General features: G+C 40.8%; 1 protein-coding gene across 1 annotated transcript in view; it reads right to left on the bottom strand.

The window, feature by feature from the left end:
* The window catches only part of LOC124157146, a 119,808-nt gene extending 100,278 nt beyond the window's left edge, over positions 1 to 19,530 (bottom strand). Inside the window, exon 1 of the mRNA XM_046531646.1 lies at positions 18,951 to 19,530. Coding sequence (XP_046387602.1) covers positions 18,951 to 19,106 — 156 coding nt within the window. The 5' untranslated portion in view covers positions 19,107 to 19,530. The remainder of the gene's footprint in view (positions 1 to 18,950) is intronic.
* Positions 19,531 to 20,165: the final 635 nt, after the last annotated feature.

Here is a 20,165-nt window from a genome sequence, read left to right on the forward strand (position 1 = left end):
TAAAGGAGTAAGGGAATTAAAGTACCCCGTACTGAAATTATCGTGATGTTTATTCACATTTCTCACTCTGTCCATGCTGTCAACGCAACGCCGAGATAGGTTTTGGTTTGACCCAATAAACGGTCCAAAATCACCTCACCGAGTCTGAAAAAAATTCTTTCTTTAAAACACTTCCTTATGGTATCCGGGTTTCATTCGTTCGGAGTAGGTATTGTGTCGTCGGGAAATACGAAATCTAGTCCCCTTACAAACTCCGCATTTTCTTTCACTTCGTAAAATAGTCCATACACACGTGAGCTCTCTAAATTATAATAATTATTTTTTAACAATTCTGTTGATTAAGTTAGGTTTACAATGAGTAGTTAAGAAGTATTCTGGTAGTCTCCCCTCCCTCTTGGACTTCCCTCTTCAATTTACCACAAGGTCAACTCCCTTTCATCCTATCTAAAAATCTTATTCTCATCTTTCCACTACCTCGTATTCAAAACATCAACAATTTTATCAACAACCCCTTCCGGTCAGTACTCGCTCCATCTATACCTTCCGACCAAGGCCGTACCCAGGATCATCACTAGGGAGGGGGGGGAGCCAATTTGTGATATTTTAGCAAGAAAATGGTGAATGAAACCAATATTTTAAGAAAATTATAACAGCGCTTTATTGCTTATGAGATTATTGCCTTGAAAAATAGTTTTATTTTAGTTACATATCTTATACTAATACATATCATTTTTCGTGGGCTTAAAGAAAATTTGTTGAATACTTTCGTTTCAATTCAGTATTGATTTTGTATAAAGACTTTTGCGATTTTTGCTTCTAGGGGGGGCAGCTGCCCCGCCCCCCCCCCCCCACTTTGTCCCTCGCTGGGTACGCCCATGCTTCTGTCTCCTATGAATCTCACGTGGAAGCAGCGTCTCCTCAGCCACCATGTCCAGCACATGCCTCGATTGAGGATTTATGTATTCTCCAGTAATTCTTATCAGTCTCCACTCAATTCATATTCACAATAAGGTCTACTTCCTTTCATTCCATCTAGTAAGTCCTATTTTCTTCCTTCTTCTCCCTCGTTTACCCAACATTCTCCCCTCTAGCACTGCTTTCAACATTCCCTACACACACTATTCGCTCCACCCATATCATCCGTCTCTTCCGCATCTTATCTAGGAGCTGTCTCGCCCCTCCCACTAAGTCCCGAACTTCGACATATCTCCTTTTCCCCGTCTCTTTCACTTTCTCCATTCTTATTCAGGTTTATCGCATTCCAAGAATACAGTGAACATTCCAGAGCAAATTTGAACGCTCATTGGAACCAGAAAGTTAAATGAGAGATATTTGTCACTGCTATCTAAAAAACATTGGTATCGCTACAATAATAGAAATATGCAGGTACTCATTATAATTAGTAACTGTGTTGCGAAAAACGCGAATAATTACTCACACGTTTTACGCAACAAACATGTAATAGCGAGGATTACGTCATGTTGTTAGCGGCTTCAACATTCTTGGAAAGCAAATACGCAAAACGTGGACGCTGGATAGGCAACCTTATCGGCTAAAACTTAAAAATAGACACGGTGTCCTCCAGGAGTGAAGTAAGAGTAAGTGGACGCAAGCTAAAAAAATCACATCGCATGGCGAGTCGGACCTTGGTCCCCGCACACATACGTGCTCTAGGCCTCTTCTTTCTTCTTCCTCTATTTCTCCTTTTCTCATCCTCCCAGGAGAGCCATCATGAGACTTTCCCATTCTTCCCCCGACATCTTTGCAGGGGAATAGGATGGGGGAGAGGAGAAGGGGTTGTTTACGACTTGGGTGGCGGCGGCGGCCGAGGGGTCTTCGTTTGTGCCGGAAGAATGGCAGAGCTTGGGCTCTCTACGGAAGAATGGAGCGCGAACTGACATTCATACATTCACGGGACCCCATCGGGTTGCTGCGCCGAAGATCACCGAAGAGAGAGACACCGACTTAACCGGGGGAACCAGGGGAAAAATTCTCAGAGTCGGAATGATAGAAAAAAGGGGGCACGAAAATTCTTCCGAGAAACGAATATTTACGGCGTAGAAGTCAAGTCTCTTCCGCGATGACGGCTTTAAATTATAAAACTTCACAGTTTCCCAATAGTCACCGAATCACCCGATAAACCCACGCACAAACTGGCTAAGTTTGCCTTAAACCCTTCCCAAATACCTACTCCTAATCGACCCCCAACCTTGACGAAACCCTACAGCAATGCTATGACAAAATAAAGTGAACTAATTACTTTTCAATCCAAAAGTTTTAGAAACTCCCAAGAGACAGCCATTTAACTGGGACCCAAGGAAGTAAAATGCTGAGATGTGGATGGATGGAGCCACCAAATCGACGCACGGTATGGGGTTTTAAATAATGTTTTTAAAGAAGTTACGCATTCGTGGCTGAGGAAAAAAGTTATTCCTGAAATGAAATCCAGGTAAATTATTTAACGAAACGAGTGTTTACAGTGAAAATGGGGTCCTTGTAACTTTCCCCACTGAAAATTCAACGGTTAAGCCTGAATCACACGACCATTTTTTCTGTCTCTTCCTAGCGATGGCTCTGACCATCGCCCCAATGATTGGAGGAAAAATTGGACGTTTTAAGCTATCTATTTCCGCGATGGCTCCAGGGATGGAAATGTCATTTCTTTATCCATCACTCGTCACGTCCCTTTTTCCGTCGCTGAAACCATAGCTTGCACCGTACATCAGCCGATCAAACTGCACGACCGATAACAGCGATTGTAACGCCATGCATGGCTTTTACTCGAATAGCAGTTGTAGGTACGAATATAGACGGAATAAGCGATGGAAAAAAGGGACAGAGGTAATGATCTTGTGATTCAGGCTTCAAATGGAGTCATGGGCGTGCCCAGCGAGGGGAGGGGGGGCAGCTGCCCCCCCTCCTAGAAGCAAAAATCGCATAAGTCCTTAAGCAAAATCAGTACTGAATTGAAACGAATGAATTCAACAAATTTTTTTTAAACCCACGAAAAATGATATGTATTAATATAAGATAAGTAACAAAAATAAAGCTATTTTTTTCAAGGAAATAATCTCATAAACTAATGTCACAACTTGGTTTGCCCCCCCTAGACCATGGCTTGAGCCCCCAAGACCATGGCTTGCCCCCCCTAGTTATGATCCTGAGTACGCCCTCGAATGGAGTCCCTAAACACCCCAAAAGTAACTGTGGTATTAAATGTGTGTCATTGAATCACCCACGTAAACATACAAGAAAGGTGAAGCGCCGGATGACACTGAGGAAATCGACATCTTTCATGTGGCCATTTATTGCTACAGTAGAAAACAATTATCATACAAAAATATTTTGGAAATCATCCCCCTACTTACGTTGCTCCTTTCAGTCCCATGAACATACTATGGCACCGAAAAAATCACACACCCGAATATGTTTCATAGAGAAATAAAAAGTGCTTTAATTTTCGATACAATCGTAATGATTTACCCACACCATTAACCAGGAATAGTTAAAATACAATATCCAAATTAATTATAGCCAAGTTAACTATCCATGGTTTCTCAGAGCGAAATAGCACATGCAAGTTATAGATGTTTCCTCCTTGTAACAAATAATATGTACTTTCCAATGCCTGGCGAAATTCTTAACCTAAACTCTTCCGCCACCTATCATAATGGCTACACCTCCTTGCTCTTCATTCGACGCCAGAGAAACGCTTCTCCATTCATCATCCTCTTCTTCGCGTCTTAGGAATAGTCTCTCAATACGTTCAACATGGGTACAAAATATAATATCAACTAGGACATTGCAGAACTGATAAAAAGAGTAATATATTAATCGACATTTCCTTAATGATGTGACAGGATGAAGAAGTAAAGTTTTAGGGAGGAACAAAATCAGATTACTTCCTTTATCATTAAATTTAAAGTGTACCCTTCGGTCTGGTGGTTCACGACTTTTTTAAAACCCGAATGTATCCCGTGCTGCCGGTAGGATATCATCTTCTATAGAAGCAAATGTGTATTGCCGTAAAATTATGTATTATTTTTGTATTAATGCTTATAGATGTATGGCATTTCAGTCATAAAATTCACCCAACAACACGCAAGGGGCTGTAATTATTAAAATAAACACTGATTAATTTCTTTTTTCTTCTTACCTTGACCTCGTTTAATTCATGGTAAAATAGTTCTCGGAGTGTATGTCAATGTATGTGATGCAAAAAAGTTTTAAATATTTATATCAATAAATATGTGCAAAGCTAATCCCTGATGATAGTTTAAAATAAACTGAAACGTTGACTACAACTTTTTTGCATCACATACATTGACCTATACTCCGATGACTATTTTACTATAAAATAAACAATTGCAATTTTCCACGAGTATAAACATTTATTCCGACTAAGGTTTCTAAGTTATAACATCACCTTCAAGGTACAAAATAGTTCAAAATGGTGTGTAGTGCATTCAATTAATTCAATTTTCAACTGAAGCGGGGAGAGAGAAAGTTAGGGAAGAGAAAAGGGGGAGGAGATGGAAAACCTAAAGGAGAAAGTGAACGGAATAGAGGAGAGTAAAGGCCGTTTTACACGGTACACGGAATTGCGCAGGTTAGAGCTGCATTAATTTCTAAAATGGCGTGGAATTGCGCGAATGCATGAACGAAATTAGAACGGGCTATTTTGCCGTCTCGCATCCACGCATTCTCGCATGTGTTCTAGCAATTCACCGCTTTACACGACGCAATTTTGATTGCGCCTTCACACGTACGTCAGACTGCGCAATTCCGTGTACCGTGTAAAACGGCCTTAAGAGAGGGGAAGATGATGCCTGGAAAAACCGGAGAAAGAGGTGGTGGGGTCAGTAAAGGAGGAGGCACGGGAAATGCAGAGTTCCTTCGATTAACAAATTTTTTTGTAAAAAAAAATACATAAATTGAACGTATTTCACACCATTTTGTACCTTGTAGATGATGTAGTAACATCGAAACTTAGATCAGAATAAAGTTTATAATCTTGGAAAATTGTGAATGTTTATTTCAATACGGAAAAATTCCACTCCATTACGCTTGGTCCTTCCGATTTTATTGGACTATTACTAAATTTCTAATGCAGGCGCAAAAAACTTACGGCCCCTAATGATCTATTGAACTGAAAAAGTATGGTAAAAAGTACCATCTCTATTAATTTCATTCTTTACAAATTCTCTTCCCTCCCTCCCGGGCTATCACGTGCGGATTAAGGTCGTTGTTTTGGGGCGATCCATTTATTTCCGCAGCGCCAATGAGGCATGCAATACTTCTGCGCAATAATGCATCTGAGGTTTGATATTTGTAGATAAGCGATTTTTAGATATTCATAAATAATTTTTAAACTTTTTTAACTAATCAGGTGAAATACAAACCTCCATTGGAGAGCCAATTTGTATGTTACTATATTTTCGGTTTTTCCGCAATTTATGGGGACGGTCAAACTCTCCCCAAATCTGCCACTGACATTAAATGTCATTTTCTCCGGAAAATTACAAGGTGAAGTATGTTTTTAAGGAGAGACAAAATAAGAATTTTTTCGATTATTACGTTACTTGGAACGTCGAAGTGTTGGATATGGTGGGTGAGAAGAGACAGCGCTTATATGAGATACGGAGGAGACAGCAGGTATTGATGCAGCGAATACTTAGCGGGGAGGGGATGTTGAAAATAATGTCAGAGGGTAGAATTTTGAGTAAACGAGGGAGAGGAAGGAAAAAAGACGATTTTTAGATAGGTTGAAGGGGAGTAGGCGTTATTATGAATTGAAAAGGGAAGTTCTTGATGGAAGGGGAGGATTCCAGAGTTCTTCTTAAGTACTCCATGTAAAACTAACTTAATTGGTAGAATACTTTAATAATTATGTTATTAATTTTCAACTCTGACAACATTTAGCAATGCTATAAATCCCACACTCCATAGAGACAAAAAGATATCGATGTTATACGCGAGATTCATATAAATGATAAGGGATGTGAGGAAAATTACTCATAATGAATTCTATAAACAAACACCCATAGCTATAAAGTAAAATTTCTATTTTGGTCACGAAAACCTTGTGACAAATCATTTGTTGAACTGAACACGGAATGGTGCAATGACACAGTCTCTATCTCACTCACTCCTTGAAGATAAAATTACACTCTTCATCACCGTTTCATACCAAATTTAGCTCACCTCTTGTGTAATGCAACGCAAAAAATGCATGACCCACAATTTGCAGAAATATTAGGATATAGTGTCGACGCGTCACCGCGTAGCGTCACGAGGTCGGGAAATTCGTGTCCCCAGCGAGGTCTTCAGTCACGAACCACAACCAAGGTTTGGCCTACGCATTACTACGCGCGGCTAGGAGTCTGACTCAGCTTAAATGAAGTAACGGGTCTTACACGAGCGCTTCAAAGATACGCGAAGGAATAGTCTAACCCATTATAACCCAATGTTGTCTATAAGTAACATAAAAAAATGTCATTTTCAGCTATATTAAGGAAAGATTTAAACTACGTGTTTTTTCGTGCTGTTAAGTGTATGGAAAAATAGGTATCTGTCATAATAATTATGATTGAGTAGAAAATTTCCAATTTTATAAAATGAGAAGTCTTGAAATTTAATTTCAGCCATAAGCAGCTCTGGGTTAGATAGGGTCAATACTGCTTCGCTGCATATTTATGCTGTTTCGCTGATTCGCTGCAGATTCCTAAAACATCAGACAAGAATGTAACCAGTGAAAGGGCTCGTTCACCAATATTTGTCATTTCATTCTGCAATACTTAAGTATTCAACCGATTAAGGTATGTTTCGATGGAGGATTTAAGTATTCTGGTAGATTTGCCTCTATTCGTATGCACAATGAGGTCTACTCCCTTTCATTCCATCTAATGATTCCTATTTTCTTCCTTCCTCTCCCTCGTTTACCCAACATTCTCCCCTCTAGCACTGCTTTCAATATTCCCTTTCCACACACTATTCGCTCCGCCAATATCATCCGTCTCTTCCGTATCTTATCTAGGAGCTGCCTCGCCCCACCCACCAAGTCCAGAACTTCGACATATCTCCTTTTCCCCGTCTCTTTCACTTTCTCCATTCTCATTCAGACCAACAACTCTTAATTCCTCCGGTCTCCTGTCGTCCTCCTTCATAAGTGTCCACGTTTCCGCCCCGCAAAGCAACTCAAGATCAGACTCTCCAGTAGTCTTCACCTTAAACTCTTACATGACGATACTCTCATAAGCTCCTTCTTTTTCATGCCTCCTTTTCTAACGCAATTCTTTTCCCGGTGTCCCTACAGCTGCATCCGTTTATGAAAGCAAATAGAATCGGTAAAAATGAAGACGTAAATATAATGATGTACACAGAAAAATACGCTAAGGTTAAGGATGGAATGAGGACTACGACTTTTAACGGGGTAAATCACAATCGACTAAGTTATTATTACCTATTCTTCAGCATCCAGAACACACTTCGTCATGGAAGACAGAAAACCTGTCTATGCAATCGTAATAACGGACGGGCCAATTGATTTTCCACACACTATTGTAATCAACACACAAGTTGTTACTGAAATAGACGTTTTTGATTGGAGAGGATGGCGACATGAAAATTACAAATACTTCTCGACTTAAGAACAGCATACGCTCCAAATAATTGGTCGTAGGTCGAAAGTGACAAACATAAGTACATCATCTACGAGCCAACATCTGGGCGAAAATGTGGCTGTGTCGACTGACTTGATTCGCTCTGTGAAGTACACGTTCTTACGCAAGCTCCTTTAATATAAATATCACAAAAAATATGACTAATTAATAACTAATTTTGTCCATGGCATGTCTCGATGGAGGACTTAAGTATTCTCCAGTCAATTCATATTCATAATAAGGTCTACTCCCTTTTATTCCATCTAATGATTCCTATTTCTTCCTTCCTCTCCCTCTTTTACCCAACATTCTCCCCTCTAGCACTGCTTTCAACATTCCCTACACACACACTATTCGCTCCGCCAATATCATCCGTCTCTTCCGTATCTTATCTAGGAGCTTCCTCGCCCCACCCACCACGTGCAGAACTTCGACATATCTCCTTTTCTCCGTCTCTTTCACTTTCACCATTCTTATTCAGACCCACATCTCCAATGCCTCCGGTCTCCTCTCGTCCTCCTTCATAAGTGTCCATGTTTCCGCAACGCATAGCGACTCCATATCAGACTCTTCAATAACCTTTTTCTTCTTAAATTCTTACATGCCTCCTTTGCTAACGTAATTCTCTTCCTCATGTGCAGAATACTGCATTCGTTCCTCAATAATGTACTGGTAAAACAGTTTAATGTGATAGGGTTTAAAAAATTAACGGACCCGTATTTTCCATTTCTCAATCCTTCGCCACCTTCTCGAGCTAATTGCGACCAACAATCGACGGCCTTAGAATATTCGCAGATAAATTGATGATAGGGGGGCCATATATGTTTTGGCCAAGACCGGGATGTCTATCCATCTAATCTCAATGGGATATATAATACCGAGAAAGGGGAAGCGACGGTGGGCTGCTACCATCGCTGCAGCGACATTAGGGTTCAAACTGACGGTGTTCTTTGATAATGCCGCTATTTGATTATTGTACGGTGAAGTTGAAGATATCATTGCAGCAATCGCTCGTAAGGAACGGAAAATATGTTCGTGAGATTCAGGCTTAATGAACTCTAGCCTAACCGGAGACGTATTTCTCTCAAAACAACATACTATAGAGATAGCGCTGAAGTTGCAGGTTGAGATCCCCGTTCGTGGGCCTGGGTTGCTGACCCCAACACCAAGAAATTTTTATCTCCTTGCATGGCACAATGTATACCTATGAAGAGAACTGTATTTATGAGTCAAAAATAAAGAATACTTCAATACAAGAAGGCCTGCTAACTAATGGAACGCGGGACCCACCGAATCTTTCCAGATTTTAAGAGAGCTTTCGAAATGGCACCTCACAATTATATTTTACACAAATTATAGTCATGCGTATTAAACGAAACAGTGGTGAAATGGATACGCGACTTTCTGAGTGATCGTAAACAAAAATTAGTTCTTGACGGAATTAGCTCTGATGTAGTTAAAGTGACATCAGGTGTACCAAAAAGAAGCGTAATCGGCCCCCTTTTGTTCATTATACACATAAATTAACAGTAAAACACGTTTATTTGGTGACGACGCTTTCATCTATCGTGACATTGTGATCACTCTGACTATGAGATTCTATCATCGGGTTTAAACAACGTTCATCTGTGGAGCCAAGAGAGGGGATTCGAACTTAATCTGAGCAAATGCACGGCGGTACATTTTTTGCTGAGTTCGTCCAACTATAACCTTATTTATGCTGTGGATTGTGTAAAAATAAAGGCAACAGACGAAGTGAAATACCTAGAAGTTACGATAATCTCGAACCTCTCGTGGAGAGCACATATAAAGAATGGTGAAGAGTTCTCGGGATCGCCACCGGGTCAGGAACTCCATATCTGCCAACGTTTCGATGACCGAGTCGGACATCGAAACGTTGGCAGATATGGAGTTCCTGACCCGGTGGCGATCCCGAGAACTCTTCACCAAGTCCATTCGTCGGGAAAGCACGAAATCTTTTTTCACATATTAGGAATATTTGCGGCATAGCCCTGAAGAAATTAGGAATCGTCAAGAGTATTGTTCGGATGAGAAAGTAAAAGAAAGGTGCTATATCGCACTCGTCCGACCGCACATTAAATATGCAGCGAGCATATGGGATCCGGTGCGAAAAGACTGAATCCGTGAACTGAGTAAAATACAAAGGAAGGCTGCACGGTCCGTCGAAAACCACTATGGGCGTACAGATAGCGTTACCCAGATGTTACGCGAATTAGGCTGGGAGCCGCTGGAGACTGGGGAGGCTGCGCGCTAGGCTAGGATTGCTTGAGCAATTGAGAATAGATTGTATCTTTAAGAGCGACATGGAGAACATAATATTAGAGCCCCACTATATTTCCAGGTCCGACAAAAGCGATAAATTAAGATAGATATTTAGCCGAACGGATAGAAACGGGAATTCGTTTTTCCCCCGAACCATAAAGGACGAATAAATACTAATCGTGATTTCGAATTTCCTCTTTAAGTGTAAACGGCTAGTTTCCCAACATCCCACGCCACACGCCTTTTAGGAGGCTTATAGCTCGGTGGTCTGAGCATCTGCCCGGAAAGCAGAAGGTCCGTGGTTCGATTCCCAGTCTGGGTTAAAATTTTCCATGTGTTTTCGGCCTTCATTCCATCTCCACGCCACGCTGTGTCATCGTCCTGTATTTATGTTTCTAGGACGTCTGTTTGTCTGTCCGCTATGCATTTCCATACGGCCGCACGGATTTCAACCAAAGTTAGAACGTAGGTACATTTTTTGCTCCAAAAGTCCATAGTGCTGCTTCTGATTGTGTCCGGCGCGTGCTTAGCGTCGTTTTTTCAATACCGTTTGTTACGTCACGTCATACAACTTCTGTGGTTGGACATCCTGCCGAGTAGGCTCATCTCTTGACACGCTCAACGGGATGTGGATGATCAATCGCGGAATAAACATAATCGGGAAATAAACAGGTCAAGCTGATCGTAAAATGGGTTTTGTGAAAAGAATATTAGGAAAGTGCGTCAACAAAATGAGAGAAATTAGCCTCTTTTTCCTCGTTAGACCCCATTTGGAGTACGCTGCCAGTGTTTCGGACCCTCATGAAAAAGGCTTAATAACAGAGTTAGAACCCGAGCAAAGAAGAGCTGCCTGGTACGTGAAAAGTCGTTACGATAGTCTTGTTAGTGTAACTGACCTCTTACAATTAGATAAACTAGGATGGGAATCTCTGGCTGACCGTAGATTGGAAAATAGACTAAACCTTTTAAATAAATTCAAGAGCATTGTCTTTTCTAACGGAGTTCGTCATATCTAGCGAAAGCCAACATACTACGGAAGATCAGATCATATAAATAAAATAAGAGAGATAGACTGTAGAAGAGACAGATTTAGAAAGTATTCAAGTATACCGGGACCAGCCACGGTGATAACTTTTACGGAGTCACCCGCTATGCGCAAATGGTGCGAAAAATCCACAGAGGAAAAATAATTCGCCTTGATCGGGATTCGAACCCGGATCCCTCGATTTCCGGCCGAGTGCTTTAGCCAGTTAAGCTACCGAGGCGTTATTCTCCCTTGTGGAAATTTGAGGAAATCGAGGGATCCGGGTTCGAATCCCGGTCAAGGCGAATGGTTTTTCCTCTGTGGCTTTTTCGCACAGATTTAGAAAGTCTTTTTTCCACGATCAATTAGAGGTTATAACGGTAGCGTAAGAATTCACAAATAGATTAGATGACTTACAGTGTAGCCTAATAACTTATGTATACCTTAATGCATGTTTTTAATTTTATTATTATTTCTAACAGAATGAGGTAGAATAATTTGTCAGTATGCGTAACGTTTTTTGGACCGTGTGGAGTGCATGTGGGAATCCCATTGCATGCTGCATGCTGGTGATTGATCACCCCATGCCAAACACCATAGAGGTGGCTCACAGGGTATTTTGTAGATGTAGAAACCTTTTTGCTGGGGTATGCGATCACACGACTTTTTTGGTCAACGGACGTACGGACACATAATGATCAATGCTGTGGAGCGGGGCATAAGCTGATTCCATGTATAGTAAGCAGATATCGTTTTTCCCGTTGTTTTCTGCTACATATGTACATAATCATCATACCTGCTTTGTTCCTTTGCCTAAAAATCATACCATGTGACCATTAAATTCCAAGTTTCCCACTTGTCTGGAAACTATCCTTCCCGAGCAACGCCGGGGGGCCTGCTAGTAGACAATGAAACTTAAACACATGAATGGAGACGAACGATAGCTTGCTCACTTAAAATGGTGCAGCAGTTGCGTATATCCATGCCCCTTCCGGTCTGAACCGGAAATGAGGTCGATTCCCGGTCCAGGGCAATTTTTTGTAATGGCAATTCATGTGAAAAGGGAGTACTAAAATAAACATGGGAGTGACTGTCCTACACGACCCATACTTTAATACCCATCTTCAAATTGATGACCACGAAAATAAACAATTGCCATTGCCAATCACCGCGCATTTAAATGTGCATGTGAAAGTTGCAGCACGCGATCCAGGTGATAAAGCGATTCGAATTTCAAGAGTAAAGAAGCTATAATTAGGGCAGTCAACTGAATTTTATTCGATACGATATAATCTGTCGAATTCACAACTTTTCAATGCTAAATATCCTTCGCGATTGCATGTACACAATTGCAAACAACAGGAATAAATGGATAGTCGTGCGCTCCACGCTGCGGATATTTTTTTGAAAAGCGAGAGAAGAATCAGCATGCATGAAACTTCTACAGGACGGACTGAAGCCTCCTCTATCTAGTCGACTCTTCGCTAATACGCTCATATTAAACTTCGTCACAAGCATTATTTTCCTTAATCGGGGAAATTCGCGGTACATTATGATCGCCTGAAACATAACACGCGTTCACAAATTACAGGTAGCCCAATTCGACAGAATAGTCAAAAACACTGTTTTTATCGTTGATAAATAGAACTTCAGCCAAGTAAAAGACAATGGTTTTGAAATATTCCATTCTGGAATTTTTACAAAAAAAGGTAAAAAGAACGGTCAGGAGAAAACTGTAAGAGCTCATCGTAACCCCTTCGCACGAATTCGATAAAAACTATCGGAATAGAAATTCAATTCAAATTCATACTGATAACTGACAAATGGAAAACGACTGTATTGTGCCCATAAATTACCACGTACCGCAGATTCTTTTATTCCGTCTCGACCGGCTTGAAAAGTCATTTTTCATCACCCAGTGTATTAAAAACTATCACCGTATATTATTCTTTTAAAATCGTTAAAAAACAGTAATTACGTGACCTAAAATTCTGAGAACGTTTCGTTTCCTGGTTGGAAGAAAGGAAATGCTTTCGCTCCTTCGCACACAAAAAAAATCTACGCGAGGGAAACGTGATGCGGGATATATCTTCCACCTACTTCCATGACCCCTTCTCTCTCGGGTGTAAATAAAAAATCGCACTTCTGAGTGATTTATTCCATATGGTATGAGGTAAAGTCACCAAGAATGCACTCGTTCGCACATAACGGTTTTACCAGATTCTAATGCATGCACCAAAATATAAAGAGGAATCACAACTGGGTCTATCGATCGTAAGTAATACTAACTAAACGAAAAATATCTTAAATCTATCACCAATTTACCGTTATTTAGCAGCTGTTTCACAGTCCACTTTCTGGCTCAATTATAATAACTACTCACTTTTCATCGACCATTAATTTAAGTTTTCTAAAACTGGCGCAACGTAATAAAAACTTATACACTGCCACATGTTCATTTTCTTAATTTCGTTTTCCTCGAATATATTTATTAACTCACTGAGGGAATACGAATGAAGGGCTGGAAGAACGCAAGGGGTTACTTGCCTCCATAGCAATGATAAATATACGAGACAAAAAAAATAAAGACATGAATTGGGAGTATGTGCAACAACAGCTTTCCTTCTCATTACATATTCATTGATTCTGGGGACTGAATTCTGAAAGAGTTGGTATCCGATTTAATCGAAGTGAGGTTTAAAGCCAGTGCACACAATACGGATAGATATATCGGTGAGGCAACCTAAGACGCAGTCACTTCGTACAATGGAGAGAAAATGTGACGACTAGGAAAACTTACACATGGTTAAAAACATTAATCTACTTCAATTTTAAGCCTCCGCATGCAAATATGGCGGCAATATGCTATCGAAGATCAAGTCGCGGCTGTCATTAAAATAGACGGCGTCAAGAGAGCGATCATCCAGGGCCCATTACAACTATTTGGCCTACTCATTGATTGATATTGGAAAGTTTTCGCATTCAGTGCAACGGTCCACGCGAAAAATTTCAAACTCGTGAAAATGATTAATTTTACACAATCCGTTCTCACAGAGAGAAATTTTGGCAAAAATTTAATATTTTTTATTTTATTTTAACAAAGCGATCTCATGAGATTTTATGCTGCAACCATGTTTTCTTTTTTTTTCAAATAATACTTCATTTTCTATATACACTTGAGATTATATTGTTGAAAGTAACCTGTCAAACATTTGATACTTTTCCGCGTTACACGCATTTCTTTCCTCTACTTTTTCGCTCTTCGTCAGTATTGTGGAGAAAATCCTATCAATCCTTGCCATTCTGTGAAAAAAGCTATACAACATCATTATGCAGCCAAAAATAATTTGTTATCCTGGAAATAATACTAATTGTTATCATTTCTTAAGTTTTATTGAACTTAAGTAAATATTAAGAGCGTTACCAATATTTTTTTACGAAGGTGTTGTTCCCAATAATGATTTATACGCTTACGTCCTCAGTCACTCACTAGTGGCTGCCAAGACGTAGATGTTACGTCATGAGTACGAAAGGTGTCAAAAAGGATGGCACATATCTGATGGTCCGATTATGTGGCTACATTAAAATGCCAGGGATAATATTTTATGTTTGACACTCAAAGGAGGCAATTAGCAAGGAGGGTTTTGGGGTGTTCAACCCCCCGATATATTTTCCATTGCGGCGACTGCCCGCATAACATTGGCTGAGGTCGTCTCCTGCCCAGGGGCAACTATCCTCTGCCATTCTGTTTCTCCCTAGAGTCACATTTCATAAATTCTGCCACCGTATCATTTTGAACAAACACATCGAAAATTTGCTGCTTTCGGAAACGGATGACAATGAACACAAAAAACTGAGGCTGTGAAAATCAACGATAACTATAAAATTCATGATAATGAAAATGAAATTTATAACTTGCGCTTAATGGTACGAAAATATGGACACTAAGAAAGGAGGGGACTGGAGGCGTTCGACATGTGGATTTGGAGAAAAATGGAGAAGGGTAAGTAAACGGAGAGGAGGATGAACGACGAAGTGCTAAGGCCGTTTTACACCGGGCACGTACTTGCACAATCTGACGTGTGTACGAAGGCGCAGTCAAAATTGCGTCGTGTAAAGCGGTGAATTGCTAGAACACAAGCGTGGACGTGTGATGGCAAAATAGCCCCTGTTCTAATTTCGTTCATATATTCGTGCAATTCCACGCCATTTTAGAAATCAATGCAGTTCTAACCTGCGCAATTCCGTTCCCCGTGTAAAACGGCCTTTAGACATGATGGGTGAGAAGACACAGCTTTTAGATGAGATGAGATACGGAGGAGACGGAAGGTATGGATGGAGCGAGAACTGAGCGTGGAGGGGATGTTGAAAACAGAGTTAGAGGGTAGAATACTGGGTAAACGAGGGAGAGGAAGGAAGAGAATAGGATTTTTAGATGGAATGAAAGGCAGTGGGTTTTATTGTGAATTTAAGCGGGAATTCCAAGAAGGGAGAGGAAACTGCCAGAATACTTATTAAAACTTCATGCAAACCTACCTTCATCGGAAGAATACTAAAAAAATTATTTAATGAAAACTATAGTATTCCGGTACGTGTGAATTGACAACAAATTACCAGTACAGCCAACCCGCAAAAAATTAAAGCACACACCGAAGCTAATTCTGGCTACGTGCCTGACTTAATGGCAAAATCACGATTCATATTCTCCACCAGACTTATTCAGGGCAAGGGTTCCTCAACATTCAGTATATCCACAAACGACCCCATCTCCACTCACCGACTATAGCAGCAACAGAAGTTTTGAATATAAACCGCTCTCTTATCCTGAGCAGCTGCTGCGTTTCAATGAGGGTAAGGACACGCGAAAATATTTCAAAAGCGAGATGGACGCAGATGACCAAGAAAAGGATAATACCAGGGGTTTTCTTCGCATCAGGCCCGCATTTTTCATATGGAGACTACTAAGATGGACCTAAGTTGTGGACCACACTAAAGAGGCTTGGTGCTCAAGGAAAATCTCCCTGTGAATTTAAAAATTAATTACAACTCTTAAAGCATGTTCCTTGGGCTGAAAAACCCTAATTCGCGAAAAAAGAATGAAAATGAATGGCGCAAGAATTATTAAAACTGTACTTATAATTTCAGGCTTAACTGTGTGAAACCTTTCCATTATGGAAAATAAAAGAATATACTTTGCTAGGTTCACTAATTTATTTGAAAAAGCACGACCCGGGTTTCATAACATGATTACCTGACGATGTAATTATGCTATGGAACTTCTGCTTTTTCAAATATATTGGTGAACCTAACAAAGTTTATTTTTTCATTTTCCATTATTAAAATTTGTTTTTTCGCGAAAAAAGAATAACTAAGTAAGGTGGCCAAGCAATAAATACAAGGATATTTGCGCCATAAAATATAACCACAATAAAAATAAAATTTGAGAGCATCTAGGCGCTTACCCTTCACCGTCTGGAGTCAGCAACTACAACTAGGGTAAGTAGTAGTGGCACAGCCTACTATCTGCGCAAAAAAGGTAGAGCGCTGAACTTAAAGCATTTGTACGAAGCTCCATAGGGTCATGTCACATATCGTTTTAGTCATTATGTATTCGGCTACAACAAATAATCATCAAACATTGTTTAAACGTAAACTTTTAGCTTCTACGGTCGAAAGAGTGAAGAAGAACACGCGAAAAACTATGAAAACGGCGAAACGGTCGTCTTCGCCATTGAGATGAGGATGCTGAGGAGAATGGAAAAGGTGAAGCGGACGGAGAGGAAGAGGGACGATGAAGTGCTGGATCAGGCGAGAGCAGGAAACTTGACAACGACAAAGTAGATAATAGATTTGGATGGAGCGAGTGCTGAGCGGGAAGGGGACGTAAAAAAACCGTGATATAGGGAAGAACGATAGGCAAACGTGAAGAGGAGGAAGAGAATAGGATTTATGGATAGAATGAAGTTGAGTAGGCCTTGTAAGAGTTCAAGGTATGGAAGAGAGCAATGGCGTAACTAGGAATATGCTTTGGGAGGGTTGGGATAGCCTGGGGTGGCGACGGGGGAGGGGGGCAGGTGAACGGTCAACGGCAAATTTTTTAAAAATGACATGTCTGAAAATACATTTTATTACAAAATTTTGGTTCTAAATGTTTAACTTTAAGCAGATGCAGTTATTACATGTTAAAACTAGACAATATCTTTAAACATTTTTTTTATCTGAGGTTTAGTGGGGAGGGATCTATCCCCTCATACCCCACCATAGTTATGCCACTGGAAGAGGGAGTACCTGGTAATTGGAGGAGGCGACCGACATGTAGGGCATTTGCGCTTTGGGGAAGTGTAGGGAAAGAAGGGTGGAGATAAACCCAGCGTCGGAATCTGCCTACTCTTAACGTAAGGCGTCAATGGGACCACGGCTTAACATCCCATGCGACGGACTGAGTGCTGCACATGAGGTGTCCTCCGTGCGACGTTCACAGAGGGATCGGGCAACCTTTGTAAACTTGATGCTACCGCCGGAATTTGAGCCCCGAACAACTTGGTGGAAAGCTAGCACTCTGTCTACCACACCAACACGATCCCTTGTGAATTGAAGAGTGAATTTCACGTTGGGAGGGGAAACATGCAGTGATAACTCGAAAAAAACCCTCTACGTAAACCTACCTTAACCGGTATAGTACTAAATAATAATTTCATGTCTTTTTCAATTCCTCCCAATTCCCCAGTGCCTTGAAGGTCCGAATTGTGCCATACATTCTCCCATAAGGACGGCCCCGCTCAAGAATAACCCATCCACGCCTGAGAAATCCATGACCGTAGGACCTGTTACACGGCAAGCGTTACCGCGATCAACGCCATACCCTGTCGCCGCATTCAGCGTGGAAATTGCGACAGACGTTGAACAAACGATGAACTCTCATCAATGCTGGAGAAATATCCAATTCTTTGCCAAAGAGCCAGAGAGGTGACACAGTGGTGGCGTCTACATATCCTCATTTCAGGAGGGGCCGATTTCGTCAAATTCAGTTAGGTGATTTCGGTTCTTCAAGTTTGCCTTCGTCTCTCGTGGGTACAGAAGATTTGGGTGAACAGAGCTAAGCAATAGCTTGGCGTGATTTAAGATAATATGGGGGCGGGCAAGATCAGTCTAAGGCAGCGGCGTAACTAGGAATGTGCTTTGGGGTGGATGAGAGGGAATGAGGAAGGGCGACCTCCCCTTATAGGAAAATTTTGGAAAAATGACATGCCTGCAAATACATTTTACATAAATTTAGCACTTAAAATTCGGGTTTCATTAAAAGGTTACGATAAAATTTACTTTAAGTCAAAACTAGACTATAGTTTTGAATATTATTTTACTTCTCTGAGGCTTTGGGGGGGGGGGGGGGATCTATCCCACTCATCCCCCCCATAGTTACGCCACTGGACTAAGGATACGTAAACCCATTTTAAATACGGTCAACTCATGATTAACTTTGCATTAACCTTGTTATTTTCGTATATTTGATTTCACACGACCGCATTCGTCGCGGAGACACATGTTGTGATTAAGTCGCACCGCGATGAATCCGTTCGTGTGAACTTAAAAATTTGACTTTAACTAAGTTATTTTATGTGAAGTAATATCACTACGTAACGCCTGAAATTATTGATTGCGATACTTTTTACTTCAATATGCACCGAAATTTAATAAATATTAAGGAGTATGACTGCATACCTTGGCCATACCCTCGCGCATTATTTTATTTAATAAATAAAGATTTAGATACGATTTTTTCTCATTTTTCCTCATTTAGAGGGGTATCTGGGGGAGTGCGTATAAGAGGTATATGCCGCCCCGTCACAGAGGCCCATACCAGTAGCTAATCCACCTGTCCGCGTATTTCCACAATGACAGAACACCAAATGATGGATTCATGCATGGAACGAGAAAAGGGACTAGAAAACTTACGATGAAACGAGTTTAAACGTTATTCTTACCTCGGGTTCGCAAACTTCGCGGCAGAAATCGTTTTGCGTGGTTTCCTTGGATACGTCGGGGATCCCTTGGTCTCGCGTCGAGTTGTTTTCCGAAGAAGACAACTGCAATGCAGGGATGAGCACAAACAGGAGAACCAAACCGAGAGAAGTGACCATCTTCACTCGCTGTCTCTCGCTCGACCGAAGATCACCGAGTGGAGGGCTCGGAGGAAATCGAGCCGAGACGGGGGAAGGACGGAATATCTCAGCGGCTGTCACACCTCACACTACCCTAACCGCCGGCCGCGTCGGACACTCAACGACGACATCCAAAACCAATATGCATTATACATAACTCATACAAATTTAACTAGTTCTTCCACCGCGATCACACAAGGATACCGAACAGCGCTGTCACTTCTCGGACAGCCCTCCCGAAGACGAGGGCGAACTTCCTCTCCTGTCTTTCGGGGGAAAACTTAATGCTACCGACAGGGTACGTATTGGTATCATGAAAAAATTCTCATCGTTCCGAATTCCGACACGAACGCGGCTGACTGAACGAGTTCCCACTGAATAATGCAATTACATAATGCAGAAATATTTGAAAATTGACGACTACCTCGGCACACAAAATTCACGCGACTGCCGCGAGTGACATGAATTCACGAAACGAAAACTCGTGCGCGACGGGACTTGAAGATTAGTTACGCTCTTCGCCGTGAGAGGAGCCTCGTTACGAGACTGCGACGGACCTCTTCGCTGGCGGCCACTTCGAAAAAAAAATCTAAAGAACGCGCACGCGAAAAAGTGCTCCTTCCGTTGATAGCATAATGACAGAGTTAAACGTAGTCTCTGGAAAAAATTATGACGAGTTACCAGAGATGTGTCAGCTTTTTCTTAAAACTTTACGAATGCTATACATTTTAATTCTATTTATTATTTTAGTAATTATAATACAAGGTTAGCATTAATTAAATATATAAATTATTAACATATAATAATTTTTTACTATAATACTTACATAATTAAATAATACTTTTAAAAGACAAAATAATAATGAAAAACTAAAATTGAAAAAATTAATCTGTAAACACGACAGTAATCATAACAAGGTGTAAATCTGATACCTGCATTCAAGGATAAACAAGTCTGGGTAGATACATTTTCTTTTTACTGCTACAGGTTTAATATAGACCATCATATGGACAAAGACCCATTCTGAAAAACAAAAAA

The sequence above is a fragment of the Ischnura elegans genome, chromosome 4 (assembly GCF_921293095.1).
Source record: "Ischnura elegans chromosome 4, ioIscEleg1.1, whole genome shotgun sequence".
Taxonomy (NCBI): Eukaryota; Metazoa; Arthropoda; class Insecta; order Odonata; family Coenagrionidae; genus Ischnura; species Ischnura elegans.